Source organism: Aegilops tauschii, chromosome 2, assembly GCF_002575655.3.
Source record: "Aegilops tauschii subsp. strangulata cultivar AL8/78 chromosome 2, Aet v6.0, whole genome shotgun sequence".
In the NCBI taxonomy this organism is placed as follows: domain Eukaryota; kingdom Viridiplantae; phylum Streptophyta; class Magnoliopsida; order Poales; family Poaceae; genus Aegilops; species Aegilops tauschii.
In genome coordinates this window covers 647328179-647352936 of record NC_053036.3, presented here as the reverse complement: position 1 = coordinate 647352936, position 24758 = coordinate 647328179, and the positions used below count along the sequence as shown (strand labels likewise).

The window sequence follows — 24758 nt, the reverse complement described above, 5'->3', positions numbered from 1 at the left end:
CCTCCCACTCACTTCTTTCGAGAGAAACTCCTTCTCTAGAAAGGATCCATACTAAGCAACGAATGTCTTGCCTTCGGATCTGTGATAGAAGGTGTACCCAACTGTCTCCTTTGGGTATCCTATGAAGACACATTTCTCCGATTTGGGTTTGAGCTTATCAGGATGAAACTTTTTCACATAAGCATCGCAACCCCAAAATTTAAGAAACGACAACTTTGGTTTCTTGCCAAACCACAGTTCATAAGGCGTCGTCTCAACGGATTTTGATGGTGCCCTATTTAACATGAATGCAGCTGTCTCTAATGCATAACCCCCAAAACGATTAGTGGTAAATTGGTAAGAGACATCATAGATTGCACTATATCCAATAAAGTACGGTTATGACGTTCGGACACACCATTATGTTGTGGTGTTCCAGGTGGCATGAATTTGTGAAACTATTCCACATTGTTTTAACTGAAGGCCAAACTCGTAACTTAAATACTCTTCTCCACGATCAGATCGTAGAAACATTATTTTCTTGTTACGATGATTTTCTGCTTCACTCTGAAATTATATGAACTTTTCAAATGTTTCAGACTCTTGTTTCATTAAGTAGATATACCCATATCTGCTCAAATCATCTGTGAAGGTCAGAAAATAATGATACCTGCTACGAGCCTCAATATTCATCGGACCACATACATCTGTATGTATGATTTCCAACAAATCTGTTGCTCTTTTCATAGTTCCGGAGAACGGCGCTTTAGTCATCTTGCCCATGAGGCACGGTTCGCAAGCATCAAGTGATTCATAATCAAGTGATTCCAAAATCCCATCAGTATGGAGTTTCTTCATGCGCTTTACACCAATATGACCTAAACGGCAGTGCCACAAATAAGTTGCACTATCATTATTAACTTTGCATCTTTTGGTTTCAATATTATGAATATGTGTATCACTACGATCGAGATCCAACAAACCATTTTCGTTGGTGTGTATGACCATAGAAGGTTTTATTCATGTAAACAGAACAATAATTGTTCTCTAATTTAAATGAATAACCGTATTGCAATAAACATGATCAAATCATATTCATGCTCAACGCAAACACCAAATAACACTTATTTAGTTTCAACACTAATCCCGAAAGTACAGGGAGTGTGCGATGATGATCATATCAATCTTGGAACTACTTCCAACACACATCGTCACCTCGCCTTTTTACTAGTCTCTGTTTATTCTGCAACTCCCGTTTTGAGTTACTACTTTAGCAACTAAACCAGTATCAAATACCGAGGGGTTGCTATAAACACTAGTAAGTACACATCAATAACATGTATATCCAATATACCTTTGTTCACTTTGCCATCCTTCTTATCCACCAAATACTTGGGGCAGTTCCGCCTCCAGTGACCAGTCCCTTTGCAGTAGAAGCACTTAGTCTCAGGCTTAGGTACAGACTTGGGCTTCTTCACTTGAGTAGCAACTTGCTTGCCATTCTTTTTTAAGTTCCCCTTCTTCCCTTTGCCCTTTTCTTGAAACTAGTTGTCTTGTTAACCATCAACACTTGATGTTTTTTTTTTGATTTCTACCTTCGTCGATTTCAGCATCACGAAGAGCTCGGGAATTACTTTCGTCATCCCTTGCATATTATAGTTCATCACGAAGTTCTACTAACTTGGTGATGGTGACTAGAGAATTCTGTCAATCACTATTTTATCTGGAAGATTAACTCCCACTTGATTCAAGCGATTGTAGTACCCAGACAATCTGAGCACATGCTCACTAGTTGAGCGATTCTCCTCCATCTTTTAGCCATAGAACTTGTTGGAGATTTCATATCTCTCAACTCGGGTATTTGCTTGAAATATTAACTTCAACTCCTGGAACATCTTATATGGTCCATGACGTTCAAATGTCTTTGAAGTCCCGATTCTAAGCCGTTAAGCATGGTGCACTAAACTATCAAGTAGTCATCATATTGAGCTAGCCAAACGTTCATAACGTCTGCATCTGCTCCTGCAATAGGTCTGTCACCTAGCGGTGCATCAAGGACATAATTTTTCTGTGCAGCAATGAGGATAATCCTCAGATCACGGATCCAATCCGCATCTTTGCTACTAACATTTTTCAACATAATTTTTCTCTAGGAACATATCAAAAATAAACACAGGGAAGCAACAACGCGAGCTATTGATCTACAACATAATTTGCAAAATACTATCAGGACTAAGTTCATGATAAATTTAAGTTCAATTAATCATATTACTTAAGAACTCCCACTTAGATAGACATCCCTCAAATCATCTAAGTGATTACGTGATCCAAAGCAACTAAACCATGTCCGATTAACATGTGAGATGGAGTAGTTTCAATGGTGAACATCACTATGTTGATCATATCTACTATATGATTCACGCTCGACCTTTCGGTCTCTGTGTTCCGAGGCCATATCTGTATATGCTAGGCTCGTCAAGTTTAACCTGAGTATTCCGCGTGTGCAACTGTTTTGCACCCGTTGTATTTGAACGTAGAGCCTATCACACCCGATTAACACGTGGTGTCTCAGCACGAAGAACTTTTGCAACGGTGCATACTCAGGGAGAACACTTTTATCTTGAAATTTTAGTGAGAGATCATCTTATAATGCTACCGTCAATCAAAGCAAGATAAGATGCATAAAGGATTAACATCACATGCAATCAATATAAGTGATATGATATGGCCATCATCATCTTGTGCTTGTGATCTCCATCTCCGAAGCACCGTGCTCGTGATCTCCATCTCCGAAGCACCGTCATGATCACCATCGTCACCGCTCGACACCTTGATCTCCATCGTAGTATCGTTGTCGTCTCGCCAACTTATTGCTTTTACGACTATCGCTACCGCTTAGTGATAAAGTAAAACTATTACATGGTGATTGCATCTCATACAATAAAGCGACAACCATATGGCTCCTGCCAGTTGCCGATAACTCGGTTACAAAACATGATCATCTCATACAACAAATTATATCACATCATGTCTTGACCATATCACATCACAACATGCCCTGCAAAAACAAGTTAGACATCCTCTACTTTGTTGTTGCAAGTTTTACGTGGCTGCTACGGGCTTAGCAAGAACCGTTCTTACCTACGCATCAAAACCACAACGATAGTTTGTCAAGTTGGTGCTGTTTTAACCTTCGCAAGGACCGGGCGTAGCCACACTCGGTTCAACTAAAGTGAGAGAGACAGACACCCGCCAGTCACCTTTAAGCAACGAGTGCTCCGAACGGTGAAACCAGTCTCGCGTAAGCGTACGCGTAATGTCGGTCCGGGCCGCTTCATCTCACAATACCGCTGAACCAAAGTATGACATGCTGGTAAGCAGTATGACTTATATCGTCCACAACTCACTTGTGTTCTACTCGTGCATAGCATCAACGCATAAAACCAGGCTCTGATACCACTGTTGGGGAACGTAGTAATTTCAAAAAAAATCATATGCACACGCAAGATCATGATGATGCATAGCAACGAGAGGGGAGAGGGTTGTCCACGTACCCTCGTAGATCGACAGCGGAAGCGTTATCACAACGCGGTTGATGTAGTCGTACGTCTTCACGATCCGACCGATCAAGTACCGAACGCACGGCACCTCCGAGTTCTACACACGTTCAGCTCGATAACGTCCCTCGAACTCCGACCCAGCCGAGTGTTGAGGCCTTTCTCTCCTTTCCCGTATGGCCCATTAAGGCCCAATACGAATTCCCGTAACTCTCCGGTACTCCGAAAAATACCCGAATCACTCGGAACCTTTCCGAAGTCCGAATATAGTCGTCCAATATATCGATTTTTACGTCTCGACCATTTCGAGACTCCTCGTCATGTCCCCGATCTCATCCGGGACTCCGAACTCCTTCAGTACATCAACATACATAAACTCATAATAAAACTGTCATCGTAACTTTAAGCGTGCGGACCCTACGGGTTCAAGAACTATGTAGACATGACCGAGACACGTCTCCGGTCAATAACCAATAGCGGGACCTGGATGCCCATATTGGCTCCCACATATTCTACGGAGATCTTTATCGGTCAGACCGCATAACAACATACGTTGTTCCCTTTGTCATTGGTATGTTACTTGCCCGAGATTCGATCGTCGGTATCTCGATACCTAGTTCAATCTCGTTACCGGCAAGTCTCTTTACTCGTTCCGTAATACATCATCCCGCAACTAACTCATTAGTCACAATGCTTGCAAGGCTTATAGTGATGTGCATTACCGAGTGGGCCCAAAGATACCTCTCCGACAATCGGAGTGACAAATCCTAATCTCGAAATACGCCAACCCAACAAGTACCTTTGGAGACACCTGTAGAGCACCTTTATAATCACCCAGTTACGTTGTGACGTTTGGTAGCACACAAAGTGTTCCTCCGGTAAACGGGAGTTGCATAATCTCATAGTCATAGGAACATGTATAAGTCATGAAGAAAGCAATAGCAACATACTAAACGATCGGGTGCTAAGCTAACGGAATGGGTCAAGTCAATCACGTCATTCTCCTAATGAGGTGATCTCGTTAATCAAATGACAACTCATGTCTATGGCGAGGAAACATAACCATCTTTGATTAACGAGCTAGTCAAGTAGAGGCATACTAGTGACACTCTGTTTGTCTATGTATTCACACATGTATTATGTTTCCGGTTAATACGATTCTAGCATGAATAATAAACATTTATCATGATATAAGGAAATATATAATACTTTATTATTGCCTCTAGGGCATATTTCCTTCAAAAATAACCTAGATCGGAAGTTCCGCCGCCGCAAGCCTCTGTAGCCAGGAGAAATCAATCTAGGCCCTCTCCGGCACCCTCCGGAGGGGGTCATCATCACCGGAGGGGATGGAGGAGGATCCCGGAGGGGCCATCGTCACCATGAAGGCCAAGGACCAGAGGGAGAACCTCTCCCCATCTAGGGGGGAGGCCACGGAGGAGGAAGCACAAGGGGGAGAACCTCTCCTCCTCTCTCTCGGTGGCGCCGGAGTGCCATCGGGAGGGGAATCATCGTCGCGGTGATCGTCTTCATCAACATCACCATCATCATCACCATCCTCATCTATTTTACGCGGTCCACTCTCCCGCACCCCGCTGTAATCCCTACTTGAACATGGTTCTTTATGCCACATATTATGATCCAATGATGTGTTGCCATCCTATGATGTTTTGGGTAGATATCCTTTGTCTTTGGGTTGATTGATGATCTAGATTGGTACGAGTTGTATGTTTTATTTTGGTGTTGTCGTATGGTGCCCTCCGTGTCGCGCAAGCGTGAGGGATTCCCGTTGTAGGGTGTTGCAATACGTTCATGATTCGCTTATAGTAGGTTGGTGAGTGACTGAAACACAAACCTGAGTAAGGGGGTTGTTGCATATGGGAATTAGGAGAACTTGATGCTTTAGTGCTATGGTTGGGTTTTACCTTAATGATCTTTAGTAGTTGCGGATGCTTGCTAGAGTTCCAATCATAAGTTCATATGATCCAAGAAGAGAAAGTATGTTAGCTTATGCCTCTACCTCATATGAAATTTCAATGACGACTATCGGTCTTGTTAACAATTGCCTAGGACAATTTCGCACACCGATCGACCATTATTCCACACTCGCTATTTATAATACTTAGTAATATACTCTAACCTTATGATAACAGCACCTACTTTTATATTTTAGCTCTCCGATATCATGCAAAGTTATCCTCTTCATACCCACAACGTAGTTTTATTTCTCGTTTCTAGTTGGAAGCAAACGTTCGGTATACGTAGAGTCGTATCAGCGGCAGATAGGGCTTGAGAGAATATTGATCTTACCTTTAGCTCCTTGTGGGTTCGACACTCCATACTTATCACTTCCACCTTTGGAAATTGCTACAATTATTCCCTTCACTTGGGGATTATCAAGCTCTTTTCTGGCGCCGTTGCCGGGGAGCAATAGCGTGGGGTTGATATTCTCGTGTGTGCTTGTTTGCTTTCTTCACTAAGTAGATTTTGTTTTACCTTTTTGTTTCTGTTTAGCTGTGGGTGAAACATACAAAAAAAAATTAAGGAATGAATAGACAAAAAAATTACTTGCCTCTCATGCCTAAAAAGTTTTTCAAAAAGAGAAGTGATTGGAAAGTTATGCATTGAAGAAGTGAGGGTCGACCTTGAGCACTTGTGTTCATGCTCACGGAAACAATGTAGAATTTTTCATGGAAGTTTCTCTGTAAATAATTATCCCCTTGTGTATATCCATTGTATTATAAAAATAATGTGCCAAGCATTGGTTTTAGGATGATTAGATTGCTTGTTTACTATGTGCAGAACAAAAACAGAAACTTTGGCTGTAGTCTGTGATTTTACATTTTTTACTGGAAAGTCAAATGGGTCTGAAACTTTTTTAACATTACGTCTGTAGAAATGTTTCAAATTTTCAAATTTATTTCATAATTTTTGTAGTTACAGAAGTTTACTAAACTTCCAGATTACTACAGACTGTCCTGTTTTTGACAGATTCTGTTTTTCCCGTGTTGTTTGCTTATTTTGATGAATCTATGGGTAGTATCGGGGGGTATGAACCATAGTGAAGTTAGAATACTGTAGATATAGTTCTAATATGAAATTGGAATGAGATTGCAACAGTATCAAGAGGTAGTGATTTGCTTTAATATACTAACGGATCTCGCGAAGTTTTATTAAGTTTTTGTGGATGAAGTGTTCGAAGAACGTGGAGTTACCGATGTGAGGAGAATAAAGAGAGGCAAGAGTTAAAGCTTGGGGATGCCCAAGGCACCCCAAGTAAATATTCCAAGGATACTCAAGCATCTAAGCTTGGGGATGCCCTGGTTGGCATCCCATCTTTCTTCTTCAACAATTATCGGTATACCTCGGTTTTTGTTTTGTTCACATGATTTGTGTCCTTTTTGTTTTTATTTTTCTTTAAGAACCATGCTAGTATGAGATATCTCTTCACCGATTTATAGAATGATCCACGTGCTTCACTTAAATCTTTTGAGTATGGTTTTATAGAATGCTTCTTGTGCTTCACTTATATATTTTGAGCTTGGACATTGGTTAGTCTATATTAATCCTAGAATGCTCTATGAACTTCACTTATATATTTTGGAGTATGAATAATACTATCATCTAAAGCGGGTTTGGAAGAGTGTCAACTTTAGGAACTAGTGATCCCGCTATTCCGAATGAGAAGAATTTTGCTTATGTGAAGAGTAGAAAAATTTCTATGCTTGTAGATCATGAAAAGAATGCTTTATATGATGGTTTTATTGATGAATTCATTCATGATGCTAATTAAAATTATTATGAGGGAGTAATATATGCTTGTAGGAGTTGCAATAATATCAAGTTTCCTCTCTATGTGCTTAAAGTTTTGAAGTTATACTTGTTTTGCCTTCCTATGCTAGTTGATTCTTGTTCCTATAAATTATGTGTTCACAAAATCCCTAGGCATAGGAAGTTGGTTAGATTCAAATGTGCTAGTCATATTCTTCATGATGCTCTCTTTATGTTTCAATTCTTACCTTTTATGTGAGCATCATTGAAATCATCATGCCTAGCTAAAAGGCATTGAAGAAAAGCGCTTGTTGGGAGACAACCCAATATTTACCATTACTGTTTTTGTGTGTTTACATGATTAAGATACTGTAGTAATCATGTTTTATAGCTTTTGTTTCAATAAAGTGCCAAGTAAGACCTTTGGGAAGACTTGGGTGAAAGTTAATGTGATCTTGCTGTAAAAAACAGAAACTTTGCACTCACGAGATTAGCTACCGTTTTTTACAGAAGAGTGCTTTTGAGTTGATTCTTTATGCAGAATATTAATAGAAAAATTCCTCACGTCCACCAATTTATTTCATAATTTTTGGAGTAGCAGAAGTATGGTTTATGTTCAGATCATTACAGACTGTTCTGTTTCTGACAGATTCTGTTTTCATTGCATAGTTTGCTTGTTTTCTAGTTTCTATGGATTATATTTCTCAATATAAATTGTAGAAATGATATGGTACAGTAGGCATTGTGTGAGAACAATTATGAACCTTGTCTTTGACAGTACCAAAGTGAATGGTTTACTCTTTATCATACTAACCTATCTCACAAAGTTTTGTTAAGTTTTGTGTGATTGAAGTTTTCAAGCTTTGGGTGAGATATCGATATGAGGAGAATAAGGAGTGGAAAGACCCTAAGCTTGGGGATGCCCAAGGCACCCCAAGGTAATATTCAAGGAAGACTCAAGCGCCTAAGCTTGGGGATGCCCCGGAAGGCATCCCCTCTTTCGTCTTCAAAACTATTAGTATACCTTACTCGGAGCTATATTTTTATTCATCACATGATATGTGTTTTGCTTGGAGTGTGTTTTAAATTTTACTTGCTGTTTGAATAAAATCATTGGATCTGTAATATTGAATGAAAAAGAATCCTCCCATGGCTAGTTAATTATTCGACTACTCAATGTTCTTCACTTATATCTTTTGGAGTAGTTTGTCATTTACTCATGTGCTTCACGTATATCCTATGAGTAAATGGTTGAATGAATTGAATGTCATAAATCTGAATTTATATATGTTTCATATGCTTATAACATGGAGAGAAATGACTTCACACATAATAAGTATAGGTAGTAAACTCATTGAAAGTTAGCAAACGTAGAATTGGTCACTTGAACAATTCATGAAAGAATATTGAAGGAAGAGAGATTTCACATATAAATATACTATCTTGGCTTTGTAATTGTGAGCACTCATTAAAATATGACATGCTAAAAGGTTGATGTTGGACAAGGAAGACAACGTAATGGGTTATGTTTTCTTATATCCGAAATAAAGTATATTGTCATGGATCATCCAACATGCTGAGCATGTCTTTCCCCCTTCTGCTTGCCAAATTCTTTGCACCAAGTAGAGATACTACTTGTGCTTCCAAATATCCCTTAAACTAGTTTTGCCATGAGAGTCCACCATACCTACCTATGGATTGAGTAAGATCCTTCAAGTAAGTTGTCATCGGTGCATGCAATAAAAATTGCTCTCTAAATATGTATGATCTATTAGTGCGAAGAAAATAAGCTTTATACGAACTTGTGATAGGGAAGAAATAAAAGCGACGGACTGCATAATAAAGGTCTCTATCACAAGAGGCAATATAAAGTGACGTTCTTTTGCATTAAGATTTTGTGCATCCAACCTTAAAAGCACATGACAACCTCTGCTTCCCTTTGCGAAGGGCCTATCTTTTACTTTTATCTTCTACCTAATGCAAGAGTCATGGTGATCTTCACCTTTTCTTTTTACATTTTATCCTTTGGCAAGCACATTGTGTTGGAAAGATCCTGATACATATATCCAATTGGATGTAAGTTATCATGAACAATTATTGTTGACATTACCCTTGAGGTAAAAGGTTGGGAGGCGAATCTATAAGCCCCTATCTTTCTCTGTGTCCGATTAAAACTTTGAACCCATAAATATCACGTGAGTGTTAGAAACTGCGAAAGATTAAATGATAGTTGAGTATGTGGAGTTTGCTAAATCAAAGCTCTAACATAGACCCTTCCTGAAAATAAGATGAATTGCAATTGTTTGATGACTAAGAGCATTGTTTATTAGTTTTCAAGAAAGTTTATGATCTATACTTTAACATGTGAATAGCTTGTTACTTGATCATGAAAAGTTTTATGAGATGAGCTACTGCTATGACATATAATGATGCTAGAAAAGGTGATTGAAATTATCATTGATCAAACTTGTGCACCTGCTAGCATTCACACTTCATAAATTATTTCTTTCATCATTTACCTACTCGAGGACGAGCAGGAATTAAGCTTGGGGATGCTGATACGTCTCCAACGTATCTATAATTTATGAAGTATTCATGCTATTATATTATCCATCTTAGATGTTTTATATGCTATTTTATATGATTTTTGGGACTAACCTATTAACCTAGAGCCCAGTGCCAGTTTCTGTTTTTTCCTTGTTTTTGAGTTTTACAGAAAAGGAGTACCAAACGGAGTCCAATTGACGTGCCAATTTTTGTTGATTTTTTATGGACCAAAAGAAGCCCCTGGAGCAAAAGAGTTGGGCCAGAAGAGTCCCGGGTTGTCCACGAGGGTGGGGGCGCGCCCACCCTCCCTGGGCATGGGCCCCTGCCTCGTGGACGACTCGGAGACCCCCTGACGTGAAACCAACGCCAAAAATTCCTATAAATACAGAAACCCCCAGAAAATAAGCTAGATCGGAAGTTCCGCCGCCGCAAGCCTCTGTAGCCACGAGAAATCAATCTAGGCCTCATCATCACCGGAGGGCATGGAGGAGGATCTCGAAGGGGCCATTATCACCATGAAGGCCAAGGACCAGAGGAAGAACCTCTCCCCATCCAGGGGGGAGGCCATGGAGGAGGAAGCACAAGGGGGAGAACCTCTCCTCCTCTCTCTCGGTGGCGCCGGAGTGCCATCGGGAGGGGAATCATCGCCGCGGTAATCGTCTTCATCAACATCACCATACGCATCTCTTTTACGCGGTCCACTCTCCCGCAGCCCGCTGTAATCCCTACTTGAACATGGTGCTTTATGCCACATATTATGATCCAATGATGTGTTGTCATCCTATGATGTTTTGAGTAGATATCCTTTGTCTTTGGGTTGATTGATGATCTAGATTGGTACGACTTGTATGTTTTATTTTGGTGTTGTCCTATGGTGCCCTCCGTGTCGCGCAAGCGTGAGGGATTCCCGCTGTAGGGTGTTGCAATACGTTCATGATTCGCTTATAGTGGGTTGGTGAGTGACTGAAACACAAACCCAAGTAAGGGGGTTGTTGCGTATGGGAATAAAGAGGACTTGATGCATTAGTGCTATGGTTGGGTTTTACCTTAATGATCTTTAGTAGTTGCGGATGCTTGCTAGAGTTTCAATCATAAGTGCATATGATCCAAGAAGAGAAAGTATGTTAGCTTATGCCTCTCCCTCATATGAAATTGCAATGACAACTATCGGTCTTGTTAACAATTGCCTAGGACAATTTCGCACACCGATCCACCATTATTCCACACTCGCTATTTATAATACTTAGTAATATATTCTAACCTTATGATAACAGCACCTACTTTTATATTTTAGCTCTCTGATATCATGCAAAGTTATCCTCTTCATACCCACAACGTAGTTTTATTTCTCGTTTCTAGTTGGAAGCAAACGTTCGGTATACGTAGAGTCGTATCAGTGGCTGATAGGGCTTGAGAGAATATTGATCTTACCTTTAGCTCCTTGTGGGTTCGACACTCCATACTTATCACTTCCACCTTTAGAAACCACTACGATGATTCCCTTCCCTTGGAGATTATCAACGTACACTTGGTTTTCAGCTTCCCAACACATGCTTTGTGCAATCAGGGCCTGCATTCCACAGGACCTAGGCCGGCATCTTTGTGATGCCCTTGTACACTGGGTAACTCATATATCACGCACGAGCGCTATATCTTGCATTCAATGAGGCTAGCTTCCGGCTCGCAAAAGATCCCCCCCCCCCCGGTCGTATTGGACCGGCCCGGTTTCTTTGTTTTTCGTTCCCTGCGTTTCTTTGGTTCGCTTGAGTGTGTCGCTCGCTGTAGATTTTTTCCGTTCGTTGCATTTCTTGCGTTCGCTTGAGTGTGTCGGTCGCTGTAGCCTGTAGTATCTTTTTTTTGTTTCTTTTTTGTTTTCATCGGTTCTTCCCGGTTTTATGGTTTTCTTCTGTTTTTGTTTTCTTTTTTATTTTATTTCTTTCCTTTGGTTTTCTTTGTTTTCTTCGTTTGTTTCTTGGTTTTCATTTATTCTCTTTGATTTTATTTTTCAATTTTATTTTTCTTTGGTTTTTTTGGGTTTCATTTTTTGGTTTTCTTTGTTTCTTTTAGGTTTTTATTATAAATTTTTTGTCTATGTGAACAACATTTTTCCAATACACGTTTAATACTTTTCCAATACACATATTTAATTTTTTTAATACATGTTCAACATTTTTTCTATACAGATATATTTTAAAAATCGAATGCTTAATTAACATTTTTGAGGCACAAGATTAATACTTTTTTACTAAGTTGTCAACATTTTTTTATAATTTTTAATTTTTTTAAATGCTTGGTTAATAGTTTTCAAATAAAAATATTATCATTTTTTAATAAATGGTCAACATTTATCCTATAGATATTTACATTTTTCTATCATTTGATTAACATTTTTCAAAGACTTGTTCAACATTTTGTCAAATTATTGATTGACATTTTTATATACATGATCAAATTTGTTCATCATTTTTTTAATGCATGGTCAACTTTTTCTCTTACACATTTAACATTTCTCAAATACTTAATTAATATTTTTTAAATACTTGTTCAGAATTTTTTTGCAAATGCTTGATTAACATTTTTATATACATGATAAAAAATTAATCATTTTTTAATACATGACCAACAATTTTTCTATACCCGTTCAGCATTGTCCGAATGTTTGTCCACAATTTTTTTTCAAATACTTGTTCAACAGTTTTCAAATACTTTTTCAACAATTTTCAAAAAAAATTGTAGTGTGTTTTTTGTAATAGATATATTTACAATATTTTAAAGTATAAACAAAAGTAAGAAAAACAGAAAAAAGATAGAAAATGTCTTGGTGCCCTTGGTGATTAGACTTGGAGTCCAAAAGACTCATCCTTGCCACAACAACACCAGCTGCATGTACTAGTTCAGGTAAAGCTTGGTTCTAAGGCGAGAGCGTGGTACATTTTACGTGAAGTTTTTATTCGACGACGACTAGTAAAGATTAGGATTACGGTTGGAAGCCTGGGATTACATGGTGGACGTCATTTATTTATCTCGCCTCTTAGGTAACATTTGCTTCTTTCATACTCGGACCCGTGTTTCTTCCGCTGCATTAATGATGTAATGTTGGGTCATGTTGACCTCTGAATGGTGTTATATTATGATATTGGCATATGTTTTCCCTATTGTTTCAGTCGTATTTAAACTCTTCTATTCACGAGTAGTTATATTTGGTGTGATGTTCACCTTGTACACCGGCATATGACAATAAATGTATGATATGAAGTCATATGCTGGGGAGACAAATATGCGCTTCTAGCCTCAGCGAGGATTGCAAAGTCTTGGTGAGGACAAGGACCACATATTGAGTGTTACACATACTTTACTAGTTCCTCACTAGGAGAACTGGTCCAAATAAAACGACATGAAAAATTACACACTTCAATAGGAACACAACTTCCTTGACAACTCCTACAAGTCGAGTCAATACTTTCTCCATCTCCTTATGTTCTTTGCTAACATTTTTGCTTTTGTCTGTTGACTTCTCTAGTTTGCACACTTGTTTCTTCTCTGCCTCCTCAAAATTGGAAATTCCATCCTCCGTAATCACATCCCATGCGAATAGTGCATCAACATCCAATAGACCTCTCTTGATCAAAAGATCAATAAGTTATTTCTTCCCAAAACCAAAACTTGCAACCTTTTTGCATAACATTAAGCATACAATGAGCTCAAATTGCTTTGAAACCGAAGAAAAATCACACGAAATTGCACTCAATTTTTCCATTTCACACTTGTAGAAAACCCTTCCGAGATGTTCTTCAGTCTTTGAGACCAGAAGCAGCACCAGCTGCCAACACTCATCACGACTGAGGATTGCCAGAGGCAAAACGATGAGTTGCTGGACGAGGGCTTAGTCTGGCCGACCGTCGGACGAGGATGTGCCGGTAGTTAGACGAACAACGAGATGTGATCGCCGAGAGGAGGAAGACATACCGTGAGGCGGCGTAGTGGCCTACGTGCGCCAAAACCAGCATCAGAAGCGACATGGGTAGATGCGTTGATTTCAGCGGCGTTGATGACTAGCGACCGAATTGAAGTGGGCGGAGGAGCGACAGGTGTTGGCGGTGAGGCGTGGTGGCCGACGGAGACAAGGAGGGTGGTGCTAGAGTGGAAGCGGCCGAGCGAGGAGACTAGCGGATGCGGGGTGAGGGGAAAATTTATCGTGAGAACGAGCCGCGGCCTAGTAAATATAAGCAGCGGCTGACGCGGCGAGTAAATTTTTTGAGTTAAACCGGATGTGTGATCAGCTTGGCCCGGTTTAACTCAAAATGAAAATTTCAAGGAGTTAACCAGTTTTGAGGGATCAGGTAGAGATACTTAGAATGAGATGACCAAAAAGCAAAGTTGTTTGACTCCACGAAACGCACAACTTTTACTGTTTGAGTCCATCGAACGGTTTTTTGAGTCAAAAACTGGTGTCAGCATCTCTCTCTCTCTCTCTCTCTCACGAATTGTTCCTCCACGTAATACAACAAATCCTGACGTGGACATCTTAGCTACGGTCCAATTAACCTGGAGCGTTTGGAACGCCATAAGTTGAACCTTCCGTCTACTCGCAAGTCTCCGTCAAAGTCACTAAATGGACTTGCCGTGTGCTCAAGCATCCCGCGTGGAAGGAGGAAGGTCGCAGGCACGTGAATGACTACACGTATAAATGAGTTACAAGGTTTTATTAAAAAAGTTAATTTGATTGGTCGATAGGTGAAGAACACGGCCCACCTTCTAAAAATCAGGGAGAGGCAAGTTTGTGATTGGTTACTAGATGAAAAGAACCTATAAAACCATGTAATCTTTTGTACGTCTAGCATTTTTGCACGTGAATTCAGAAGCTTCTTCCGCCTAGAAGCGTCTTGCGACATCTTGTTGGGAATTTTTTCGACAAGTTGATCCGTATTTGTGTGATTGGGGGAACAATATGCTTATGTGGCATGACCTGTGGGCCTATATTATACTCCTTTCATCCCAAAATTCTTGTTTAGAGCATCTCCAACAGGCGCCCAAAAAGAGCTCCGCGCACTAAAAATTCATGTTTTGGGCGCCAAACAGCTTCAACAAATGCTGTAAAATATTCTGCGTGCTAAAAAGTTTTAGGCACGCGCTGAAAAACACTATTGCGCGCAGCATATTTTGGGCTCCGGATTGCGCGCGCTTCACAATTTTGCACTGCGTGCTTTATTGGGCGCACATTTTTGGTGTCTGCTAAAGCAATGTTGGTCCCGGTGCATTAAAAGTGCAACAGTGGCGCACTATAAATTTTATTGGGCGCGAAATTTTTGTGCGGCTGTTGGAGATGCTTTTAGATTCATATTTTAGTATTAGATACATTCGTATCTAGACAAATCTAATACAAGAATTTTGGGACGAAGGGAGTATCTTGTTGTGAAGTTTTCATCACCATCGGCCACTACTTCTCAAATTCTTTTTACTCTCGGCGTCTACATTCTATTACAAGCGACAACAGGTTCATGTCATCCCAATACTTCTAAAAAAAGTAGGTGAGGGAAACAAGAAGCTGTTGACCATGGGCAGCCAGTGCAGAAAGCAAGCAACTGCCTAAAAAGGATGTCTTCTTTCTACGACCACACTCCCGATGCTCGCTCGACAAGCTAGCGGCTATCCACCATGAGTTGGCGACAGAGCCCGCGCATCTGGCTCGTGAAGGGATTATCGGTTTGTGTAACGAGGGAACATGTGGAGATGGAACGGTCCACAGGCCTGGACAACTCTTCGCAGCACGGCCCGAACAGAAGAAAATCCCTCCCGGGTCGCTTCCGCCCGAGCGACTCCGGAGGCGCCCCATCTCGATCCCGCCGGGCCTCCTCCTCCCCGTTCTTTGATCCTGGCCGGCGCCACCGCCCACGCCGGCGGCGGTGGCGGCACCCTTCTCATCAAAGGACGGAGGGCAGGGGAGTGCATCGCGGCTGCGCACCAGGGCAGTAGTGGGGCGGTGGCGGCGGTGCAAGGCGGTCTTGGGGGCCGGGGCCTGGAGCCGGAATGGCGAGGTGGAGGCGCGCGGCGCGCCGTTCCTGCAGCCATCTCCGGTGGCGCGGTAGCGATCCGATCTCGGGCGGTTCCCAACCCTTTCGAGGAGGACCGGTCTGGCCGGCTGGGCCTGTTCCGGGTGGAGTACTGCGGGCCTTCGAAGGTGTTGCGGCCGTCGTCTCCTCTGCTGCTCTGATCGGCGGCGTGGGGACCTGTTGGTTTTGCTCGACTAAGGAGGCGGTCCTAGCGCTCTTCTCGCTTCAGGACAACGTCCTGCATGAACGATAAACTACCTATTAGTTAGCCCCCCTGATCTCAAGCAATCAGGATAAAAGGAAAGGTCCATGAGAAGCAACGTACTAGGCCCTCCTTGTCTCAAGTATAAAAGCAGGAAAAAGAACCCGACTCTATTAAGTCTTGTAGGCCCTAGCGTAGTTAGACTCTGCACCGCTTCTTCCTGCGCCCCGGCCGATGGAAGACGACTTTGCTTTGGCATTGCATGATTATCCTAAATTCCTAATCCACATGAAAATAAGGTTTAGCAGCTAAGTTCTCTTCCGATGAAACTACTTTTCTTTTTCATTTTATTGATTGACATCGTAGAGTTGGATTTAAACTAATACAAATAAAGCATGTTCTACAACGCCTAAGTGATAAATTTTTATAGTATTATGATAGTTATTTTTATCATTTTATATAGCGTCGAAGTGGACAATTATTATATAAAAGCAAAATTATTTTTATTTCCAAAAAAATTACGAACTTAGCTAGGCCCCTATGTTGTAACCGTAGCTCCGTCGTTGAACTTGGCCCCCCCTATACTCAAATCCTGGCTCCGCCTCTGGTGGCGATGGAGTCAGCCAGGTGTCAGATAACTCTCAGGAGCAACAGTGATAAAGTGGGGGCAGCAGCACTGGCGGATTTCATTTTTTGTGGTGCTCTTCGGGTGCCGAGTCATAACTTTCAGGGTGAAAACCTAAAGTCTAGCCTTCATTAATTGTGCCTGGCGATTGCCTTGCTGAAAGAATTGTTTTAAGAGCGTGGACTTTCTCCAGGGTGAAAACCTAAGATGGATCGGGCAACGACGGCGCTTGTGCAGTGTTTCCTTCATGGAGGCGTTGTTTTGCGAGACCTTTTATGTTTTTCTGGTATTGTATTAGGTGGTGGTATGTGTGCCGCTGTTGAGAGGAGTCGATCGCTGTGATGGGACCTTTTTTTCTTTCTTATTATTTTCTCCTTTGGATGTGTGTATCCTGGATGTCTTTTGACGCCTTGTAGATGCAGAGTCTGGGTGTAATTGGTATTTTCATGATATTGATATATTCCCCTTTTTAGAAAAATGTGGAGATGGAACGATCCATGTGCAATGAGAGACGACGTGAACTATGTAACTGTATCAGATGCTCAGCGAAGGCCACAGTGCAACCAAGGAAACCATGTTGAACCTCTGCAAAGGACAGGAATAAGATCGAAAGGAACATTGGAGACAATCTAGACATCAGCGAAATATGCTACACCAAGGTCCCTTACCTAATGTCATGGCTGAGTTGCCACAAGTGGCACCGTGCTACCATGAACCGGTGCTTTCTCCCTAGCACAACTCAAAGCCCCATAGCAGCATGTAGGTGCAAGAAGGTGACGATGATGACAACTAAGCAAAAGGAAGTTATGCACATGTGAGCTATGGGTGAATACTTTATCATACTGATTGTCAATTCTATTCACGTACATCTCTAGAAATTTACGACGATGGCACCAGCCAGTTCCGCCGTATCATTCCTGCGTGTAATAAGAATTAATGGATAACAATTTTCTGTGTAGAGAATGGAGTGAGCAATATGTGTGCATCTCCTTGAAAGGAAATAATTGCATGTATGGGTAGTTTCCTTTGGTCACCAGACTCACCACTATAAGACTCCCAGTTTTTGCAGTCACGGAAGGATGATGCTGTCTATTCCATGGGCCAATGGAGAATTCATTTCAGTGTACAGTATTAGGTGCCTGCACCATGGAAATCTCAGCTCCAAGACAGGGTATTGAAGTCTCTTGAAAAGATTATATTACAAGTACAATGATTTACGGTATATGTTGATGAAGTAGGATTTTCTATCACAGAACTAGTTAAGGTTTTCGACGGTGTAAAAGTTCCTAAAAATTCTGTAAAAAATCCTGAAACAACACATTTATAATATAACATGATTCAATGGAGGGATGATAAAAATGTATGTGTCCTGGACATAAAAAAAAAAGCAAATGTACGTGATTTATGGGCTGCTCTAGGCGGTTGACTTGCTTTCTCGATCACTGGCCAGAGGCCACTGAGTAGACGGACGGATAGCTACGTAGACAAGGAGTGATCAATTTTTTAGAATAATAACAAGGTCGATTTTAGAAACAGTCTAACAGACAGAGAGACGACTGACTTGCTGGGTAGTAGACACGGCAATACGCGTACCCGTACGCCCCTTGACATGACATGTTGCCCAACTTGCACTCGAGAGGACGACCCGGCCCGGCCCTATAGATATGATACTCACACCCTATGAACTGTAGGGGGATTCAAGCAAAGCAGTAGTCACCAGCAGGCCAGTGTTCCTCCTCAATCTAGCCCTCTTCTTCCCTTTTCATCTCTCGCATCAAAGTCTTAATGAGTTGGAGTTTATATATTTTTATGTGTTCAGTGTGCTGATTACTACCCCTCGGCGGCGAGGTAGGCGACCTCCCGTACACCCACAGTCGTGGAGCACAGCGAGGTATGTGTCTCTCTCCTTATCGTCCTTCCCATTGGTGGTTCTATACATCTTCCTCGAGGTCTTGCTAACCTAAAATTGTGCTAGCTTGATCGCCTCGAGATGGTCGACCCAGTGAGCCTGGTGGGCATGATCCTAACCATGGTGCAACTGATCGCAAGTGCCGCGGAGACGGCAAGGCAGAACAAGAAGAAGTGCTGGGAGCTCGCCCAACGCGCGTGCACTCTGGCCAACGTACTGCCCGACTACAAATACCCGGCGGCGAACGACCAGGAGACGGAGATAGTATTGAGGAGGCTCAAGGAGACCCTCGACGAAGCCTTGACGCTCATCCAGTCCTGCCAGACTGTAACTGTATTCTCCCGTAGCCGGAAGGCCGCCGAATTAGATGGGGTTAATAGAAAGATCAACGACTGCATCACGGACCTCAATTTCATCAGACAAGCTCGCACAAATCACCTAACAGCAGCTAGCCCAGTCTCATTCCCAGCTCAAACTTATGACCACGGCTCCTACTATCAGTATCAGGCACAAGGAGCCGGAGGTGCCTCCAGCAGCGCCTGTGTTGGCTACCCCCCGCCCCAGCACGCTCCCGTCAATGTTCACTGGACTCCGGCTCCGTCTCCCTACCATGCTTCTCCAGCCCCCTCGGCCTCGGGTTACAATCTATCTTCTTTTTACACCCTTCCAACGGTCAACAAGATCTTTGACCGTGTGTGTAATGGATTCCGCTAGTGCTCGTCGTTGCATCTGGGGTGCTATTATCTTTCCGGATGACAAATCTGTACCCATTTGTGCACTTAATTTGTGCAGAGACTATGAATGATAAATCATTTGTTGGCAGCAAGTATATGGTTATGTGCAACGCGAAACGATTGTGCAAAACATCCATGGGGATATCCCCTTTTTGAAAGGAAAAATTGGCCCTTTCATTTTGCTATCAACACTGGGCTAAGAGCAACTCTAGCAGACCCCGTATCCCGCCCCGATCCGGAAAATAACCGCCAAAATGCGGGTCGGGGCAGAAAAACCTGCCGATCAGACCACGCATCCCGGCCCTGCCCGCAATAAATTTTAAGGGGCGCGGCAAAATCTCGGCCCCAACCCGCGTATTCGCGGGTTTCCCCCTCGCTGCTGCGGTGCCCTGTATATAAGCGGAAGCGGTTGGTGGGGGGTCATTTCAGCCCGCGCTTTCCCCACCGACCACCTCACCTCTCCCCCCTCGCGCCACCGCCACCCCGCCGCCCAAGATTCCGGCGAAAGCAGCCGGCAGGAGCTCGCCGAAAGGCTGCCACACGCACAAGGCCTCCCCTCCCCCCCCTGCGCCGGCGGGCCGCTGGATTTGCGGATCTGCGGACCTTCACCGCGGGGCCGCCGGATTTGGCTTTTCCGACCGCCGGTGGCTGCGCCAAGCGATGGAGTGGTCGGGGAGCAACTCCCGCAGCCCCGGCAAGGGCGCATCGCCGCATGCAGGTACGGGTTCGTCCTCCCGGCGCTGCCGACGATTTGCGGGCATGGATTCATCCCGCCGTCCACCGGGCTCGGCGCTCGCGCAGCGGCTCTGTGGCTCGCCGATGCCGCTCATACAGTGCGACGACTGCACGCGAACAGTGCTGCGGCTAACTTCGGGCACGCCGAAGCACCCCGGATGGGTGTTCTTCAACTACGAAAACGACGGGGTACGCGCACTTGCGGTAGCTCATTTTGATAGCCCATTCTTTGGTTCAATTGCGGATCCTCATTTCAAACATGGTCATTCTTTTGTGTAGAAGATGGATGCTCATTTTGGTTTTGGGAAGGACAATACATTGATTTATTGATAGAAAGAAACTTAATAGATGTTGGTGCATTCCTTAGTAGAATCGAAGGCAATGATGCGGCTACATGTGCAAATAGAGGGGAAGCAACGTCTACTTCTTTCGAACCAAAGATGAAGAAAGAAAAATGCAAAACCAAGAATCCGCAGATAAACAATGAATGCATGGAGAAGATATTAGTCCAACTTGTCGGAGCAGTTATGGAACTTAGAAATTTTCTAAAATGCATACTTGTAGTTCTTATTTTCTTTGGTCTTACTATTCTAGCAAAGATTTGGTGATGTCTTATGTATCCAATGTTACTGAAAAAGCAAAGAAATGCATTATGCTAAATCAAATTAAGGTTTTCCGGGCCGCAAAAAGCTGCGCCAGATCAGACCCCGCAAAGCCGTCCCGTAAAAAAGCATATTCTGCGAATATCCATTTTTACGGGTCCGTTATGCAAGGTCTGCATCTGCGGCCTCCGCGCCGGCCCGCGAAGGCGTTTTTTCGCGAACTGCAAACACGTTTTGCGGGCCGGACAAATGCGGGGTCTGCTAGAGTTGCTCTAACTACTCAACTTGCTTAGTTCGGAATTAAAAAGGCCAGCTGCCACTCAAGCGAGGCCACTACAAAACGCATGCATGCGATTTGGAATAAAGGTGAATAGTGCATGCATGCAAGCGAGCTAGTGCTGGTTGTGTTTTTTCTTTTTGCGAGAGTAGTGCTGGTTGTGTTTGACGTAAGAAACACAGCTTTCAGCTTATTTTATTACGCTGACAGGCTTTATTTCACACTTTTCTAAAGAATAGACGTCACAAATCCAAAAAGAAAAACAAACAAAAATGACTTCCATTTTCTTAATTATACTGATTTAATATTACCCTTTATCAATGATGAAAAACCTCACTTGTGCAAACAATAGTTAAATATTAAATAAAATAGATAATAACAAAATTTGCATATAATTTACACATAAATTGTGATTTTTTATAATATGCAAGAATAAGCATATAAGATCAAAATAATGAAGTTTTCTAAAAAAAGAATGAATTACTGGCATTGGTATTACCCTCCAAGAAAAAATAAAATAATCCCCGCAAAAAAATGAAATAAAAAATAAAACAAAATCAAAATAATGAGGCATGGTAAGAAAGAATGAATTAGTAGCATTGATTCTACCCTTTAAGAAGAAAGAAAATGAAAAAAAAATCAGATACCGACAAAATTTGCACAAAGTTTACACATAAATTTTTACACATACATATATTTGGAAAATGTATTATTACGATGCAACACTGTGCACACTATAGTGAGATTTCCGCAAAAAAAAGTGTTTTCTAAAAAGTAATGGATTAGTGACATCGATATTACCCTTACAAAAGAAAAAGAAATGAAAACTAAAACAAAATAAAATAATAAAATAAAAACTAAAAAAATATATGAAGTTTTCTATGAAAGAATGAATTTGTCCATTGTATTACCCTTTTAGAAAAAAACATACTAAAACAGAGTTAAAATAATGAATTTTTTTAAGAAAGAATGAAACCCTTTAAGAAGAAAGGAAATGAAAGAAAAAAACTTTCAAAACTTGCACACAATTTGCATTGAAAATGCACTTTTTGAAATATGCAAAGAGTAAGCATATAATAGTGCATTTTCGCATTCTACTATAATTCACATAGTAACTGAAATAATGTATTTCCTTTAAGAAGATAGAAAAAAAACTTACGCACAAATTTGCTCCAAAATTGCACTTTATCGTAATATGCAAAAAATATCATATAATCATGAAATGGCACATATTATAGAGTATTTGTTTGTATAAAATTCCAGTCAGCCAGAAACCACAAAAACAAAAAGTAACCAATAAGGGGGAAAAGGGAAACGATAGAAACAGAAAACAGAAAGAAAAAGTTAAGAAAGAAACCCACAAAAGAAAAAATTGAATTTCCTTAGGAAGAACGAATTAGTGGCACTAGTATTATCATTTAAGAAAAAAAGGGAAAAAGAGTCTAAAACAAACACTGGCAAAATTTACACGAAAATACGCACTAAAATTGCGCTTTTTAAAAATATGCAACAATAAGCATATAAAAGTTGAACTTTTGCAAAAACAAAATGTAAGAACAAATAACAAGTGGCATTGGTATTAACCTTAAAGTAGAATGAAAATGAAGTTAAGACTAAAACAATATTAAAATAATGATTTTTTCCAAGAAAAGAAATGAATTAGTGTCGTTGGTATTTACTTTAAGAACATAGAAAATTTAGAACAAAAACTAGCACACAACTTTGCACTGAAATTGCACTTTATCGTGATATGCAAAAGTAATCATATAATCATGATATTTTGGCACACATCATATAGTATTTGTATGTATATAATTACACTCAGCCAAAAACCCACAAAACAATAAAAAGTAACCAATAAAATAAAGAAAAAAAGGAAAAAAAACGCAACCCAGAAGAGCAAAAACGAGCCTAAGAAGCAATTTGATTGACACAAAATAGAGGTCAATCGATTCCACACAGCCCAACTCACCACCAAAATGAGACAAAAAAAATAACACACATCTCAAAGCAGAATCGAAAGGCAACAAAATTGATTGGCCCAAAAAAAATAACTAACTAACATATAGCTAAAGTTCTTCCGGCACCTATCGGTGAAGCATATCATGCTTCGAGATGCGTGCATATTTTTTCCTCCCCGATGTCAATTCGGCTTGTCTTGTCGGCAGCCTCGCGACACTACTTTTTGTCCCCACGCAAAGAATAGTACGCCCATATGTGGTCTATCCCCACGCAAAGTCCATACACTTCAATTTCCTATTGATATTTTAGAACATTCATATCTTTGAAACTGAAATCCTTTTTTTGATATGTTTTATATATTTGAATTCCTGGCGACGAGACCTTCAAGACAAGATGAATCTCCGATACATTTCAAATTAGTCTAAATTTCCGTATTTCAATCACTTTCCAATTAACTGAAACGAGTGAATTATTTTTTATAAATGAGTGGAATTATTATTTTTGAATGAAGTGAAATCAGTTTTTTTATATGAGTGAACTTAGTTTTTAAATGAGTAAATTATTATTTTTGATTGAAGTGAAATCAGTTTTTCTTAAAGAAGACTGAACTTTTTTTTTGAAAAAGCGAGATCAGTTTTCTGAATGCAGTAAAAACCAGTTTTTTGAGATGAGTGACTCGGTTTTTTCTAAATGAGGGGGATCAGTTTTTTGAAATGACCGAAATCAATTTTTAATATAAGTGATCTAGCGTCCCCACCTATCTTAAAAGTCTTTCCTTTCTCACTTTCAGGTCACTGCCAACCCATGTTGCCAGACTCGTTATTTCGAATCAGATCGGAGCTTCGATGGTAGGAGCGCAAATCATAGAATGTTAACTATCAGGATCATAGAAATGTAGATTCTATGAACTAATATCATAGAATCAGAGCGGTTTGTTTGGATCGTGAAGTCATAGAATCATATAACAAAATCACGATTTTGACAACCTTGTTGCCAACGTTTGCTCCCCATCCTGAAGGCGACGGTGAAGCCGCCTAATGCAACGTTTCCATCACAAACTTAACCATATACGATGTGGCAGACGCCCTCTGCCCGACTCGCAGACATGGCGAACCCTCTCCATAAAACTTGGCTGCAACAACCATTGCCGCTTAAAGAAGAATCGCCGCATCGAACGTCCACACAGGCAATCACTGTGATATGTAAATTTTTTTTAAATATGACTTCAGCTTAATTTCTTTGGCAAAACAAAACCGAAGAGTGCCTTGGCAGTGTCTGGCTGTATGCATTCAACATCACAAACTTCGACAAAGTTTATAAACAAAATTATCTATATCTACATCACCGAATATGCATCGTACAAAAATATATGCCATGATGAATTTGATGGCATTGATTCGTATTCTAGATTTGATAAATATTTTTATAAAATTTAATGTCATGGTAAATCTTTTTATATGAAGCAGAATGTCACGTTACATATGAAAGAAATTTCTGTTAAGTTCCAAAATATACAGGATGAGTTCTAAACGACAAAATATATGCAAATCCTACAGATCGCCATTGAGCGGCCAGTGGCACTGGCTAGTCCGACGATGCCCCTGTCTTGCCCAAACAGCGCACCGCCTTTCCCCTCCCCCAGCGCACCGCAGTGCCGCCGCCGCTTCTGCCAACGCCGTACACCGCCCCCGCTCGCCCGTCTCTCCCCCTTATCGCGCCGGGCCCCAAACGGCGCACGGCCGGATCCTCCTTTACCGGCGAATCGGAGGGGACCATGCTCTGGATCCCGCGTTGTCAGCCGATGGAGC

The 24758-nt window shown here is 41.3% G+C and overlaps 1 protein-coding gene across 2 annotated transcripts; it reads left to right on the top strand.

Moving 5' to 3' along the window:
• Positions 1–18391: 18391 nt before the first annotated feature.
• On the top strand, positions 18392–19466 carry LOC109747355 (uncharacterized). Of its 2 annotated transcripts, XM_020306432.4 has the most exons (3): positions 18392–18454; positions 18551–18622; positions 18707–19466. In XM_020306432.4, exon 3 carries the CDS (start codon positions 18722–18724, stop codon positions 19352–19354), a length of 633 nt encoding a protein of 210 aa, XP_020162021.1. In that variant the 5' UTR covers positions 18392–18454; positions 18551–18622; positions 18707–18721; the 3' UTR covers positions 19355–19466. The 2 variants fall into 2 exon arrangements, with proteins under 2 accessions (XP_020162021.1, XP_045089427.1); XM_045233492.2 differs by having other exon boundaries at positions 18435–18622.
• Positions 19467–24758: the final 5292 nt, after the last annotated feature.

Bases quoted from the DNA above. Each gene is read 5' to 3' on its own strand.
- LOC109747355 (XM_020306432.4), top strand. From the start codon at position 18,722: ATGGTCGACCCAGTGAGCCTGGTGGGCATGATCCTAACCATGGTGCAA.